This window comes from Lampris incognitus, chromosome 18 (genome assembly GCF_029633865.1).
Source record: "Lampris incognitus isolate fLamInc1 chromosome 18, fLamInc1.hap2, whole genome shotgun sequence".
NCBI classification, from domain to species: Eukaryota; Metazoa; Chordata; class Actinopteri; order Lampriformes; family Lampridae; genus Lampris; species Lampris incognitus.
In genome coordinates, this window is record NC_079228.1 from 21552447 (window position 1) to 21569390 (window position 16944).

At 43.8% G+C, this 16944-nt stretch overlaps 1 protein-coding gene across 3 annotated transcripts in view; it reads left to right on the plus strand.

The window, feature by feature from the left end:
* Positions 1-15259, plus strand: part of cdk6 (cyclin dependent kinase 6) — a 50184-nt gene extending 34925 nt beyond the window's left edge. For all 3 annotated transcript variants that reach the window (XM_056297921.1, XM_056297920.1, XM_056297918.1), the window contains 3 exons: positions 12224-12274; positions 12577-12712; positions 12902-15259. In XM_056297921.1, the coding sequence (XP_056153896.1) occupies positions 12224-12274; positions 12577-12712; positions 12902-13054 (340 nt within the window). In that variant the 3' untranslated portion in view covers positions 13055-15259. The remainder of the gene's footprint in view (positions 1-12223; positions 12275-12576; positions 12713-12901) is intronic.
* Positions 15260-16944: the final 1685 nt, after the last annotated feature.

Sequence of the window (16944 nt, forward strand, 5' to 3'; positions counted from 1 at the left end):
AGCCTGTCTGTGCTGAACCTTTCCTCACCATTCCCTGTTATGCCAAAACAGGATGAAGATACTGATGTTGAACTTGAGTAATGCAGTGCATGTGAGGTCATCAGTCGGTCATCACCCACTTACCTAATCGATGTGCGTGTTGCAACTAGCCAGCAACCATGAGTAAAAAACAAACATCGCTAGAGAATTTCTTCCGAAGATGTAGGGGAAATAAAGTCTAACACTGATTGACACCATTTACACCCACGGTGTTGTCAATGGTCATTGACAACACTGTGGTGATGCCAACGCGGACTGTGAGGAATCTGGGTGTGATCCTGGACGACCAACTGTCGTTTGCTGAAAACGTTGCATCGGTTGCTCACTCCTGCAGATATGTCCTCTATAACATCAGGAGGATTTGCCCATTCCTCACTGATGAGATGGCACAGGTGCTCATCCAGGCTCTGGTCATCTCCCGGCTGGACTACGGCAACTTCCTCCTTGCTGGTGCCCCGGCGTCGGCCATCAGACCTCTGGAGCTTGTTCAGAAAGCTGCAGCTCGTCTAGTGTTCAACCGCCCTAAGTTCTCCCACACAACTCCCCTTCTCATGTCCCTACACTGGCTCACAGTAGCTGCTTGCATCCTGTTTAAGACTCTAGTTCTAGCCTACAGGGCAGTGAAAGGAACAGTTCCTTCCTATCTCCAGGCCATGGTCAAGCCCTACACCCCCGCCCTACTACTTCGCTCTACTGCCTCGGGACGCCTGGTTGCCCCGTCGCTCAGAGGCCCTTGCTGCCAATCGACCTGGTCACGGCTGTTTTCTGTCCTGGCCCCACAGTGGTGGAATGAACTCCCTACTGCTGTCAGGACAGCGGAGTCGCTGCCCATCTTTCGGCGCAGGTTGAAAACTCACCTCTTTAAGAACTACTACCCTGTTACTTGTTAGCACTTATTGTATTCACTCATTTAAGAAAAAAAATCTCTTTCTTGCACTTTTACTTTAGCACTGGTTTTGCTCTTAGATGCTTTTTTAGATGCACTTATGACCTCTGATGACTAGTAATTCTCCGGATTTGCTATGTTACATGCACTTATTGTAAGTCGCTTTGGATAAAAGCGTCGGCTAAATGACTGTAATATAATGTAATGATAATGCAGAGATTGCAGGGGCTGAGATTGCCAAAAAAAAACGTTCCTTCAAAAGGAAATATGACAAGTCATACCTAAAATATGGCTTTATCGCAACCGATGACTCACATGTCATGACTATCTTGTTGCAGGGAAACAAGCCCAGGGCTCCCACTGATTCAGTGATATTGGGGAGTTGCAACATTTTTAATATGTTCATGCGAGTGAAGGCAAAGCCAAGGATCAAATGGTGGAAGTTGAAGAAGGAACACTGTTGTGTGGAGTTCAGACAGGCACTGAGTGATAGTGAAGAGGTGCCGGGTGCCTGGGCAACTACTGCAGAAATAATGATGGCGACAGCTAGGAAGGTACTTGGTGTGTCATCTGGGCAGAGGAAGGAAGACAAGGAGACTTGGTGGTGGAATGAGGAAGTACAGCAAATTATACAGAGGAAGAGGTTGGCAAACAAGAAGTGGGATAGTCAGAGAGATGATGAAAGTAGACAGGAGTACAAGGAGATGCGGTGTAAAGTAAAGACAGGTGGCAAAGGAAAAAGGCATATGGTGAGTTGTATGAGAGGTTGTACACTAAGGAAGGAGAAGAGGACTTGTACCGATTGGCTAGACAGAGAGAGTGAGCTGGGAAGGATGTGCAGCAGGTTAGGGTGATTAAGGATAGAGATGGAAATGTGCTGACAAGCGAGGAGAGTGTATTGATAAGGTGGAAGGAGTATTTTGAGGGGCTGATGAATGAACAAAATGAGAGAGAGAGAGAGAATGTTGGATGATGTGGGGATAGTGAATCCGGAAGTGTGGTGGACTAGCAAGGATGAAGTGAGGGCAGCTATGAAGCGAGTCAGGAGTGATTTGCGACAGAAGGGTACCAGCAAGAGTTAAAGGGAAGGTTTACAAGATGGTTATGAGACCAGCTATGTTATATTGCTTGGAGACGGTGGCCCTGACGAAAAGACAGGAGGTGGGGCTTGAGGTGGCAGAGTGGAAGATGCTAAGATTTTCATTGGGAGTGACGGAAGAAGGACAGGATTAGGAATGAGTACATTAGAGGGACAGCTCAGGTTGGACAGTTGGGAGACAATGCAAGAGAGGCGAGATTGAGATGGTTTGGACATGTGTGGAGGAGAGCTGCTGGGTATACTGGGAGAAGGATGCTGTATATGGAGCTGCCAGGCAAGAGGACAAGAGGAAGGCCAAAGAGGAGGTTTATGGATGTGGTGAGGGAGGACATGCAGGTGGTTGACAGGGGAAGATGCAGAGGACAGGAAGAGATGGAAACGGATGATCCACTGTGGTGACCCCTAATGGGAGCAGCCAAAAGAGATAGAAGAAGAGACAAGGAAAATATTTTTTTTTAATATCCAAACATCACTTAAATGTTATGATGCTATTGACTTATAAACCTGACCTATATTCGGGTCATGATTACCCCCCCGTTCCCTGTTGGCTGGTCTGCAAGAATATTGTCAATATTAAACCGGTCCGCTGTGCAAAAATGGTTAGAGACCCCTGCTCTAACACTAACATGATTACTCAGTCATATGACAGAAATTCGTGGTTGCAGGGCTGGCCCAGCCAAAAATCTCACTAAGCATAAGAGTGATTCTGTCACTCATGTTATATCCTTACACAGTACTGCTTTGACATCAAAACCACACCAACTCCTCACACTTCAACAACAGCCAAGTGACTTGTTAAAAAAAACATCTTCTCAGTTTGTTGTACCATGGTAACACAGAAACACAGTTGCACACTTTAACTCACATCAGCGCAATGTGAGTTCCAAGATGGCTCTGTGTTCGCCAAAACGTCAAGGCTCTGTTATTATTATACCTTTTTTTCTGTGTATTGACTTTGGCCAGGTGAACTTCATTTACACCTTCACACCAGCCAAACTTTTATGAGTCTTAGTACAGTGATTTTTGCTTCAGGGATGTGCACAGGCATTTAGAGAGGCATGGGGCTATAAGCAACAAGAAGGGCATGACATTGCAGAACATGTCTTGATGCATGCTCAATAATTTGACATTGCAGAACATGTTCTTTGGTCATTATTGTTCAGTAGTACTCTTACATTTTGAACAAACTGTTGTGTTTTCATCCAGGGTTTGCTTATTTAGCTATTTAGCTTATTCAGCTATCAACATATGCCATTCATTTTGAGGTTGTATTGTACAGCAGACAATGGAATCAATTAACATTAACCGATCCTTAAGTAACAGGTAAGTAACATCTTTGATCCCATGAAAGTCAAAGCTCCCGTATTTGTGATTTACTGAGTATCTTGCAATCCTTTTGACAAACTGAGACAGCTTTTGAGATGTTAGAATTATGAAAATTAATTCATTGACACGTAATGCTCTGTGCAGCCACTGGCAACAGGGATATTTTTCTTACAACTTTCACGGTTTGCTTCAACTGAAGAGCTGATGTGTCTGTCGACTGGATAAGGAAAGCTGGCTCACTATAAACTATCAGGGTTGCCAACTCACAACTCACGCTTGCGGGCAGTGTCTTACAATCTCACGCTCCCCGAACAAATTTCACGGCAGTATGGGCATTTAAAAAAAAATTGAGGAAAAAGATTAGGGCAACATGTGAAAATATATTTTTACTAAAATACATTTTCACATGTGGCCTTAATCTTTCTCTGCAAAAAATACCAGACTTTTTTTTTAACTTCTGCATGGTGAAAAGCAATTGGGTGATGATCACCCTATTTGGTGATCCTTGGTCAGTATAGAAAGACTTGGTCAGTGTCCTTGGTCAGTGATCCTTGGTGATCCTTGGTCAGTATAGAAAGACTATGGATTGGCGGCACGGTGGTCCACAGCAAGAAGGTCCTGGGTTCGAACCCCGGGGTAGTCCAACCTTGGGGGTCATCCCGGGTCATCCTCTGTGTGGAGTTTGAATGTTGTCCCTGTGTCTGCGTGGGTTTCTTCCGGGTGCTTCGGTTTCCTCCCAGTCCAAAGACATGTAGGTTAGGTGAATCAGTCATACTAAATTGCCCCTAGGTGTGTGTGTCAGCCCTGCGATGGACTGGCGACCTGTCCAGGGTGTCTCCCCGCCTTCCACCCAACGACTGTTGGGACAGGCTCCAGCATCCTGCGACCCTAATTAGGATAAGTGGCTTGGAAAATGATGGATGGATGGATGGATTGATTAGCTATATATGGCCCAGCACAACCCTTTCTGTGTTGCTTGAGATGCAACTGACCCTTTACGATACACTTCCAAAGACAGGTTATGTGAAGAATCAAAGTCAGCAAAAGACACTTAGAGTACCAGAGAGACAGAAAGGTTAACAAGAATGGAAGACTAATGAAGAAGAAGAAAAATAAATGATAGAGGAAGAAATGAGACTTAACATTAACACAAAGGAAAAAGAACTAGATGAGTGAGATGGAGGAAGAGAGGAGGGAACATAGAGGAGATGGTATTTGATGTATTATATTTTACATACTCATAACTCATAACAATGAGCTGTAATTTAAATTAGTGCTAAGGCTATTTAAGTGGTCTGTCAATGTGCACCCATGCACATGCTTAAAAAACGCATCAAAGATTATTTAGCAAAACTGAAAATCTCATGGCAGCCTGCTGACCAAAGATGGCAACCCTGAACTACAACCACTGTTGGCTTTGGCAGCTGGTATAGAACACAGTGTGTATCTTACTCTCTGAATTAGTAAGTCAAAGCAATGTTTGAAAGTTAGGAATGACTGGAACAACCCCTTTTTTGAAGGGAGGGGGTCTTGTTCAATTAAGCATCCTATCATACTCCATCCGTCCCTTTTATTGAACGATGAAAGTGACTTTTTTTTTAAAAATACGTAAGATGAATTTTCAAATTTCCACTCAAAGTGCCAGTTTTGGACGGACAGGGCAAAGGGTCAGGAGCTCAAGCCCTGCTTGGGCCCTACCTGTGCATGTGTATGTATGGATTACAGTGGTGTCGTCTCTGGCCCTGCAAAGGAAAACCTCTATTTATGGAGGCCAGGTAACCACATTCATCAGCCGTACACAGATCACTTTAACTGACCAATGGCTCTGTACTGTACTGTGCTGTACTGCACAGTACTCTGCTGACTATATCTTGCCCTGATTAATTCATTTCTGCATTTTTATATGTTAAAGGTCACATGTGGTCATAGAAAGTTCCCTGTTTGAAAGAATCGACAGTTTCCCTAAGATTTCAAATAAGGACTATCTCATTCCTGCTTCCAGAATAGGAACTTGTCACTGACATGTAAAACTGTACTGTACTATACTGTACTGTACTGTACTGTACTGTCTGTGTGTGGCACAGTGATTCATTTAAGCATTTTCATAACTTTGCTACTTGGTTTACATAAGGAGTGTAAATCGCTCAGTGTTCGCCTGATCCATGATGGAGGAAGTGCCTTAGGAGCCACTTTGGAGGTTCTTAGTCTGAGATCTCCTCTGCCTTTGGTGGAATATACAAGTTTGGGGATAAAATTGTATTCACTGGCTATAGTTTTTCATGGACACACCAACCAACCCATAGGAACGATGATATTTCCTCTGCCTTGTAGGTCATGTAGGTCACAGTATCATATTTACACTTGTAGTTAATATCTGAGATATTACCACCAAAATAACCTAACTGCCATAGTAACATAATCGGTTCTTGCCGTACTTCTCAAACTTGTCATCTTTTTCTCAGATGACATCTGGCAGATGGATTGTGAATGATGAACAGCCGTATTTCAGTTGGCTTATCAAACTATTACAGAGATGCTGTGGTTTCAGTCTGCATGTCAGGATTGTGTTTCTTGGTATAGGTATCTGCCAGTTTGTGGTTTAACGTCCTCTTCACACTGCAGAGCCAAACTAATAACAGCCTACTTTTCCAAGAGCGTAAACGCCTGTAACGCGAAAGAAATTCAAACATGCATTAAATATATCAGCACAAAATTCAACTTGTGTGTGTGTGTGGGGGGGGGGGGTATTGCCAACCCAACAAAAACCGTTATGCTGTGTAATATGAATAGAATTGTGTTTCGTAGTCTTGTTGAATGGGGTCTGCCTGGTTGACTGGCAGTGATGTGGCCCAAACTAGATAAGCACAGTCTTTCAGGGGTCGGGCCAAATGCCAAATGGTGACCGCACAGCAGTTTGTGTTTCTTTGCCTGACCGTCCCCAATCCCATTCATACACACAGTCACACTGTCTTGCAGCCCATGCAACACAGATGGATGTCAATGAAGACTGGTAAGGACTCTTTGGTAGTGCCAGTGTGCAGGGATGGAAGAGGGGACTGTGTGTCTGAGTCTAAATCCTTCGGTTTACTGGTCTCTCCCAACAGTAGAAGCCTGTTTAGCCAAACCCCTGCAAGAACAGGAGCAAGCTGCAGATAAATATCCGTATGTCCGTTTCCAAGAGTTGAAATGATCCCCATAGTGTATTCAAATTTGCATCCAAAGATCCATTATATGCACGTGTGCGTATTTCAAAGTATTCTTTATCATCATGTTGTATCCCAACAAAGGAACCCTAGCAATGATGGAACGTCAAAATGCTGTTTTCACATTTTCAATCATCTGTTTTTCCATCATAGCTTTTGGAAAAGGCAGATGATCAGCAGAGCCTGTGTCCGGACTGAAGTAACTCTACGGGACAGTGTCCTGATTTTGTCGGTGCCCTTTGTGCATGACCTAAACCTTGCTGATCTATCCTGTGTATGTGAGTTTTGGGTGATGAGTTTTATCCCACGGTCTGGGGTACGTTAACATTCCTTATTGTGGCGAAAGGGATGTGGTTGAATTGTGTGCTCATACCCGGCAAGACAATCGTCCTCCTTATTCCTGCTTTTAGAATAGGAACTTGAGTCATGTTGCAAAGCTAAGATCCTGTTTAACTGTAGAGATCCGTTAATGTCACGAATACAAAACAAGGGAAGTGTCTTTACTTAATCACTGCTCCAAAACTTGGTAGACGTTCACCTTGGAGATTACTGGAATCCTTCAGAGCTCTCTTCTCTTCCGTTTGAATATATAAAGATAAAACGTATTAATTGTGATTTTACCAGAGTATGTCTTCCATTTCATAACTGGTTTCATAGATGAATCGGTTCTTGATAACTGGGGAGTTGTGAACATAGTCTGGTTAGGCTTTCAGTTATGTGTGCACAGATTGACCACAGTTCATCTGACAGAGTCAGGCATTAGCTTGGAAAATGTTACCTTGGCTATATTTAGCCTGTCTCTCTCCCTCTCCCCCCTCTCTCTTTTTCTCTCTCTTGCTCTCTGTCTACCCCCCCCCTCTCCTCTCTCTCTCAATCTCTCTCTCCCACTCTCTCTCTCAATCTCTCTCTGTCTCTCGCTCTCTCACTCCTCAGGTCCTTAGCCAGCAGTTTCTCCAAACCTTTACTTTCTCTCTGCTACTTTTTTCAATTTTCATTCTGCATGTTTCAATGGAAAGACGTTTCATCATTGCCAGTATCAAATCTGCCAGTGCTGTTTTAACGGCAGTATGCGAATTACCCCTCACCCCCACCCCACCCCAACCACCTCCTCTTCCCTGAGAACATCAACCAGCTTCAGCTTCTGGTGCAGAAGCTTGTGAAGAGAGCAGGAAAAGAGTTGTATATAATCCATGTGACGACCTGGAAAAAAAATACTTTTTCGTTCAAAAGGGGCATTGCAAAGTATGGCCCCGGCATTGTTAACATGTGCAAGCGGTAAGATATGGTTTTCGTTTGTAGCTGTCAGTTGCAGTGAAATCCAAAAGATAATAATGGATTAGTAGATTACATTTATACAGCGCTTTATCTAGACACCCAGAGCGCGACACATTGAAGGGAGGGAAACTGCCCAAATGATGAGGAGGTCACTTGATGTAGCGTTGATGTATTCACAGTCAGGATTGTGCATAATACCTTCACCGACCTTTTGGTTCATTGGCTTGAACTGTGGTTGGATGCTTGTGCAGAGCCATACCTCTGATCAGGTCAAAGCTGAAAATATGAATGTCATACCGACAGCATAAAATGCTGTTCAAAGGTCAGGTAAAACTTCCTCTCCTGAAATGATTCAAACATGCACAACCCTTTTTAATTTTTACTGAAGGAAATGGTAGCAGTGTTGTATGTAGGTCACAATGATCGTGTTACCAGCAAATAATCAAGGAGCCGCATTTTGTTCCACTAAGATTCAACACATTCTCATCTGCACAGGACGCCTGTACCTGGTCCACATTGTATCCATGTTAGCAGCACAGCCACCTAAGGTGAACAAGCCTTCCTTGTGTGGTAGCATCCTGGTGTTAGCACTGTGCGTGTGTGTGTGTGTGTGCGTGTGTGTGTGTGCGTGCGTGCGTGCGTGCGTGCGTGCACGTGCACACGGTGTCTGGGTTGGGGCACCTCTTCTCTCACTCTGACACAATAAGCTGTAAAAAGCTTCTGTGTGTGTATGTGTGTGTGTGTGCGTGCATGCATGTGTGCATACGTGTCTGTGTGTTTTCACAACCTGGCGCCTGTCCAACAGTGCCTTGAGGCCGAAGGGAAGGTAGGGCCCTTTGATGGCCGTGAACAGAACTAGATTTTTCTCTGTCTCACTCATTCTCTCTCTCTCTCCCTTGTACTCTCTCACACACACACATACACACACACACACACACACACACACACACACACACACAATCCTGCAGGTGATTAAGATGGCTTTTAAAAGGCCACCTGTTAGAGATTAAAGGGCACCTGGGAGAAGCAGTGAGAGAAAGCAAAAGAAAGCGAGAACTAGAGTAGGAAAAAGAGAGCGAGAGAGAGAGAGAGATGGTGAGAGATAGAGTGAGAACTTTTAGAGATGTTCAACCAAACTGCAAACACATCTCCGACAGTCCAGGTACAGGCACATGAGAAGTCTCCCCATGCCGTTTAATTGTCTATCAGAAGAGTCCCTCTGTCTGCTACTGAGGCCGTGTTTGATAGCTACAGAGGTTCCCACCAGGACAACAGCCTCTCTGAAAGCCTCCTCTGCACGTTCTGAGTCAACATGTCGATGCCCCTCAGTGCAGTGACAGCCCCTATTCAGCTTATGTCACCCTTACTCCGCAGGTCAAAAAATTCCACCTCCTTTGCCCCAAAGCCATTCATCTCATGACTCATGACCACTTCAGAGGACTTCCCCTCAGAATACCTTTCTTATTCAACACGCCGCTCTCAAATGTGTCATTGTGAAAAATCCTCCCACCTCACTGCCCTTAAATACTTTCTACTGTAGCGAGTTTGCCTAGGTGCTTCTCGTCAAAGAAATCTTGAGCAAATATCATGCAAGTCTGCATCTGCATGGCGAGAATGAAGGCGAGAGAGATGAGTCAGTGATCCAGTGAATGAGGGAGAAAGGAGCACTTGTTGACATTCCTCCAGTCGAAAAACATGATATAAAAAGGGTCAGATGAGTTGTGTTAATGTGGGAAGAGAGGCCTTGCATCCAGGTTGACTTTCTCACAGTATGGAGCTCTACTGGTGGAGCCGCAGAGGCAGTCTCCCATGATGCACGTGTGCATGTGCTTTAGACAAAAAGCATGCTCACATGTACGTTATTGTACAGTTATGGGACGGATGTACAAACATGCACACTCGTGTCAAAACAGAACACACACCTATAAGCTTAAACACATGGGCACGGCAGACATCACCCCCCCCCCGCCAACACACACACATACACACACAGATGCACACTCAAGCATAATATACACGTGCACAAATTTACCAATACACATAAGCACAAAACAAACAGTCTGTTTCCTAGTCAAAGACGGACAGACATGACAAACTCACATGCAAACACAACACACACACACACACTCAGACACACACACATTCCAGAGGTTGTCTCAGTGGAATGTGGGACGGAGCGGTGTTGGCACCAAGGGAGCATGACTCAGCTGCCTGTCCCAGCCCAGTCTCAGTCTTCCCTTCACCGCCACCTCTGTGTCTGTGTGTATGTGGTGGACACATGTGTGTGCGTGTTTGTGTGTGTCCTATTTGCACGTGAGTATGTCCGTCTGACTTTGGATAGGAAACAGACTGTGTATTTAACTTAGATGTGTGTCTGTGGATTCTTGCATATGTATATGATTGGGCATGTGTCTGTTAGTGTGTGTGCGTGTGCGTGTGCGCGTGCATGTTCTGTGTATTTTTTTTGTATGATGCATGCAAAAATCAAGTGTGCATGAGAAAACAGATACTGTTCTTCTATGGTTGTGCACATTTGTGTGCATGGGCCTGTGTGTGTGTGCACCCACATTCATATTTGCATGCTCATGTGAGCGCGTGTTCATGTCTGCTCAGCTGACGACTGAGGGAATGCCAGTCCTCTCCAACAAACCAAAAAACCACTCAAGGTTTTAAAAATGGACCTCTTGGAATTATCAACCCAACTCCTACTTGTTTTGGCATGACGACTTTGCTGTAGGTGAATTTTTTTCCCCCCTTCCTTTCAAGGCTCAGAACTGGTTTGGTCTGATCATAAAGGGCTTAAACCGAGTATCTCGCCTTGAAAGACCTGCACATGTGCTCATCTTTCAAAGTGAATAAAGAAAACATGCATTGGTCATAGACTGGGAATGGTGTCCGTGGGCTCAGGAGGCCAGCAGCTACACCAAATTGAAACAACATTTGTATTGCTATTTTCTGACTAAATAAAAAAGCAATCTGGGAAATTCTAACACACTGCAGCATGTGACAAAGTAAGTTAAAATGTGCAAAGTGCCCCTGTCTGACAAATCGGCTAGTGTCTGAGTCTGTTGGAAAGTGTGGGTGTTCAGCTATGCAAAACTTCTTGCAAATGGGAAAATTCCAGGGAGTGCACGGTGGCTACCCAGTTCCCCTACTGTTAAATTAAGTGGGCTCCAACTGAACTGTGCATCTTTGGGGGCACAATACAGATTACCAACACGCGTGCCCACACACACACACACACACACACACACACACACATACAACAAACATATCCTGCCTTACATTGACATCTACTGGTGATTGACAATCTTCCTAATAGCAAAACAAGGAAGCAACTACGTCATCCGTCTGTGCCCTTGTCAATTCTCAGTCACCTCGTAGCCCAAAGCATTAGCATGAGGGCCCGAATTCTGCTGAAAAAAGTAACTCCTTCCACTATATCAAATCATCATCAAAGTTTGAAGTCACACCGTAGAAATCTTGGGAGTTCTGGTGAATTTATTGCAAATTCAAATATGCACTTGGCCAAGAAGGCTTGTATAGAGGTTACACTGTGGCATTTATGCTTAAAAAAGTCCTCTCTTTGCCAGTACGTCCTTATTGCTTTTAAAAGGGCCTGAAATGAGAAGAGTTTGGTTCCCATACCTCTTTCGCTCTCTGTTAGAATAATCCAACTGTTCTTTTACACGCCTCTCCCTCCCACTTTCCTATCCACACACACACACACACACACCACACCACACCACACCACACCACACCACACACACACACACACCCATACCGGCAAAGCCAAAGCAGGCACACATGAGGGATAAATAAGCTTTTTCTGCCCTATGTGGCGGTCGGCAGGCCTGCACCGATGATGACTGCTGGAATTTGTGCGGATGCCAGGGGAAGCATGGCCGCCCATGGGTGTCCAAAGACGGCCCAAAGCCACAGGAACCACCAGCGGTCCTGCTGTTGCCACTCTCCTCCCTCCTCCTATCCCCCTCCCTTCCTTTAGTGGTACTACCACCCCAGCTGCACACTCCTAATTGCGATAGACAGGCGCTACGAGCAAGCTCCTATGTCACACATGCGTTTCGGGATCATGCACGGCTCCTTGCATGGACTACTACCCCATGTCTTTAGACTCGTCATCAATACCACGATGTAAGATAGTGTCAGTTAGGACTCATAATTATTTGATAGTGTCCAAAAGTACAGTAGGATGCCTCATCCCTGAGACACTTTTTACCTAAAGCCATTAAACTCAAAAGGCCTCTTTAACCCTTATATTCAAGCATTATTCTGACGACAAAGACACACATGGTATTCTCGGACATCACATGTTTGTTTGTTTTTGTTTTTGTTTTTTGCTCACACACTGAGCTGTTCTTCTTTCCTCCCCAGACCTCTGTTTCGAGGGAACTCAGACGTTGATCAGCTGGGCAAGATTTTTGAGTGAGTATCACAGGTGGTCTCTCTCATTCCTTCAGAGATGATGCACAACCCCACAGATGACAAGCTATTGATCTGTTTTTAGCACCCACACCATTTTGCAACACCTGAATGCTAACTGAGCGGCATAAAAAATGGCTTCAGATCAGAATAAATACATTGATTGCAAACATGAGGTTGTTTCTACTGGTTACAGTCTCTACAATCAAGAAAGGGACCAAAATTATGATTCTGAACAAGCAATAGCAAACAATAGGAACAGCTTGATGGCAGCTGTTAAACTGATAACCATTGTCATCCTTCAGTGTCGTTGGAGTACCATCAGCAGACGACTGGCCCCAGGAAGTGGCCCTTCCACAGAGTGCCTTCACTCCCCGCCCCCCTAAGCCAATAGAAGACTTGGTTCCGGACATGGATGAGCAAGGAAAGTCCCTCCTATTGGTGAGTATCACAAGTCCTTGTACATCACACAATAGACACACACACACACACACACACACACACATATATATGTCCATCTATCTGCCTATTTACTAATTTGTTGAATTCATCCATCAATCCATACATCTAACTGCTCACTCTTCCTCTTGTTTGGTTTTTAAAAATCCTTTTAACGCCATCTTCCTGCAGCAATTCCTGGCCTTCAACCCTTCCAGAAGGATATCGGCATTCACCGCATTAAGCCACCCATACTTTCAGAGCGTGGACAGCCACAGTAAGAGCGTGTACGCTGCCCAACCCATCCCCAGCAACAAGCCCGCTATGGAGGAGAGAGCCGCCTGAAAGCCCCACCAACCCTCGTCGCCCGATACAAAGGTAGAGGAAAGGACTAAGATGGAGAAGGACAAAGTAGTTGAGGGAAAGAGGACGAGAAAATGAAATGGCCCCACTCTTCTGCCACTCCCCCTAAAAAAAAAAAAATGCACAAAGGCTATATTCCCTCAATGAACAGATGGATTTTAATTGCTGCTTTCAGAATGTTGTTCCATATTGCCGGTTGATTGACAATGTTAACAATGCAAGGAGACGTGGACGTCAGATTGACTGGTGGACTTTTGGGATGGGAAACACCAGGCATGACTCTGAGTGGACAGTCTCTGGATCTAATACATGCGTACGCACATAAGAGTACAGGCCTGGACACAGACACGGATATGCAGACACACACACACACACACACACACACACATCACATCACATCACATTCGTACACCTACTTACATAAGCCCGGTCATACATGAGCACACAAACACACACTCATGCCCACATCATCTGAAACTTTATTAAGACACCACACTCAGCCCTGCACTGCCAGTTATGATTTATCATTCCAAAATCTATTCGCGTTTTGACTGTACTGCCACCCTCTGGCTGTCCTGAGTAACTGCAGACCAGTAGCAGGATTCTAGTGGTTCTGCCTCACTGAAGACCTTGGATGGAGTCAAGCTCTCTTACAAGAACATGGGCTTACCGGCAACAGTGTTGTGACAACGAGGAGAGATAACAGGCTTCATAGAATATTTCGTATCGTTCAATAGGTGCTTTTCACTTGCTTATAAGCGGCCATCATGTGCATTTATCATTATGAAATGTTAACTATTATTTACTGTCCTGATGATACAGCAATGCACGGGCTCAAGTTGCAGAGGAAAAACTCACACCAGCACTATTCAACACGACTATATTTGGCACAGAACCGTGTCACTAATATTCTGTATTTAATTTTAAAGTTATTGACAGGTCTTAGCTACTTGTTTTCATCTAGGTGTTACTTGATTCTTTTTTTTTAAGATGCTAGGGTAAAGAAATATTTTGTACACCAATTACATCAAGTCTCTGAATGATATGGTATCTCTTTAAGGATGGTTTGACAGTGTAAGGTGTGTACAAAAGGACAGGCATTGGTATTGTGCAGGATATATGTAGTGTTAAATAAGTACTATCTGCAGTGATAGTGATCTTGGGGTTTGATATGTGCATCGTCAGCTCATAGACATGTTATAGCAGTGGATAGGCATAGAGTAGCGATGGACATCAGAATGTTGTTTTGGAGCTTATTTGGACCCAGAATAACTCGGAAATTTACTGTGGTTGCACAAATATTTTGTGTCAAGTATAGTGTTTTTAATACAGCAACGTCCCCTTGTGTGTCCGAGTTTAATTTTGTCCGTGAGAAACAAAGTAAGGGCGGGGGGGGGATTGTATTTTTATATATAAGATTTCTTGCAAAACAGTAACATACTTAACACTGGTTTACTTTATTTTCTCTACAGGTAGTGCTGCTAGCACACACACACACACACACACACACACACACACACACTCACTCTGTCAAACTCTTTCTCAGGTTCTTGGTTTGGATGTCTGAGTCTTTCGGACGCAGTTTGCACATCTTTGGGTTACTAACGAATCACATCCCAACTCCTTCAGGTTTTCTCTCAAAGCTGTTCAGCGATCATACCATTGATCGTGGTCTACTGTCATATTTATCAAATAAATGTTACTGAGAAATCATTCATGTCTAAATGTAACTGCCTGTATGATCTGTCTTTGCCATGTAAGCAGATTGTTGCCATTACCAGGTGGCAAAAACAACGTAGGTCCCAGCATGGGCACCGCCAGTTCGAATCCCCGTGTTACCTCTGGCTTGGTCGGGTGTCCCCACAGACACAATTGGCCATGTCTGCGGGTGGGAAGCCAGATGTGGGTATGTGTCCTGGTTGCTGTACTAGTGTCTCCTCTGGTCGGTCGGGGCACCTGTTCAGGGGGGAGGGGGAACTCGGGGGAATAGCGTGATCCTCCCACGCGCTACGTCCCCCTGGCGAAACTCCTCACTGTCAGGTGAAAAGAAGCGGCTGGCGACTCCACATGTATCAGAGGAAGCATGTGGCAGTCTGCAGCCCTCCCCGGATCGGTAGAGGGGGTGGAGCAGTGACCGGGACGGCTCGGAAGAGTGGGGTAATTGGCCAAAAATTTGAATGGGAAGAAGAAAAAAAGGGGGGGGGTAAAAAAAAAAAAAACCAAAAAAAAACAACGTAGGTCATCAGATTATCAGCGGGACTAAGCACTGTGTGAACGCTGTCTACTCGGAGACGCCTCGTCTGTCTCATCTTTGGTGCATAAGTTGAATTGAATGAAGCCACACAATACCACACCTAGAGTTTTAAATTTGTTTGGGGGAATATGAATTCTTCAATCCTTTTGAACAGTTTAGTCTCAGTGGACTTAAAACCATCGCAGATGTGCTTTTGTTCTGATCAATTAACTGGCTTGTAATTTTGTACATTTTATGCTTAATACAGGTAACTAAAGCCGTCAAAGTTTCAAGTATCACCTTTTTATATACACCAACTAAACTTGACTTTCCAGCCAGGAACATTGAAATGACATGCATATTTCTGTGTTGCGTTTGTTTTTTAGCCTATGAAATGTACACACACAGTCGGGCGACATTACCGAAAACTAAACTCTTACCTTCTATATTTTACGTACTTTACACAAAATATTGATGTAAAGACCATTTCATTCCTTGATCTGAAAATACAGGTTATTATTTTGGATATTCACAATTTGTCTTTGTGACTCATTAATTTCATACACAATCGTGGCATTATGCTAATGCATGAATGCAGGTTTTGGTGGCTTTTTATTGTGTTGCACAGTTGAATAAAAAGCAGCTTTGGATGCGGGTGTTGGTGTGGATTCATCAAGAACGCTGACTGATAAATCTATTTTCATGTCACATGGGTTGGTAGTTGTTTACAATGGAGATCATTAATTTAAAACCAAAGGCCATAGTAAATTATTTACTGGTTTAATTTGTAATAATGCTTAGTATTAAACCTCTCAAACTCGTCTAGTATACAGAATGTTTCACTCTGCTGTTACCAGCATCTAAAAGGTTCCAACAAATGCAATTTATATACATTTTTACAATTCACTTTATATTTCCATTTAATTTAATTTTGCAAAATTTTCACCCAAACATGCAACAGTTTGATTTTGCCCTTCCTGACACTTTGATCTTAATAACGGACCTTTTCATGTAACAAAGCTTTATCATAGGGCATCCCACATCATTTTATTGAAAGTTTCACATAGCACATTTTCATGAACCATTATGCTTTCTGCAACTTTCAGACCTAATGAAAACGTTAGTGATGCCAAATTACACTCACATATAAGATGGCGTTAGAATCTCAGTATTGTTCTGAATGCACATTTATGGTATGAAAGTGAAAGTAAGTGAAAGGTTTTTTCCCATTCCATTCCACAATAGCACTGTGTTCTTTTGCACCAAGAGAGTTCGTTGTCTCCTAAGCAATCTTTTTTTTTCATTTGTTTTATTTTGCTTTTTTTTAACATTGCATTTTTTGATCTACGAAACTGCCATCGTTCTGCAAAACATCTGAGTGAATTTGGCTTGAATCTTTCCCTTTTATTCAGACTGGTGTCACAAGGGACTTAAAGTTGTCGTGTACATTATTTTCATCAAACAGTCAGTGTATAATGATGCACTCAAAAATGCAACCTTGAGCTAGTCGATTCCCTCGTAGTTGGCTTTTGTTTGTGCCCCTTAATTCTTTACTTATAAACTGGATGATAAGCATTGTCTCTTCAGATAGACCTGCCTAACTCCTCATCTCATGGCACGCTCGTTTGTCATACTTGCA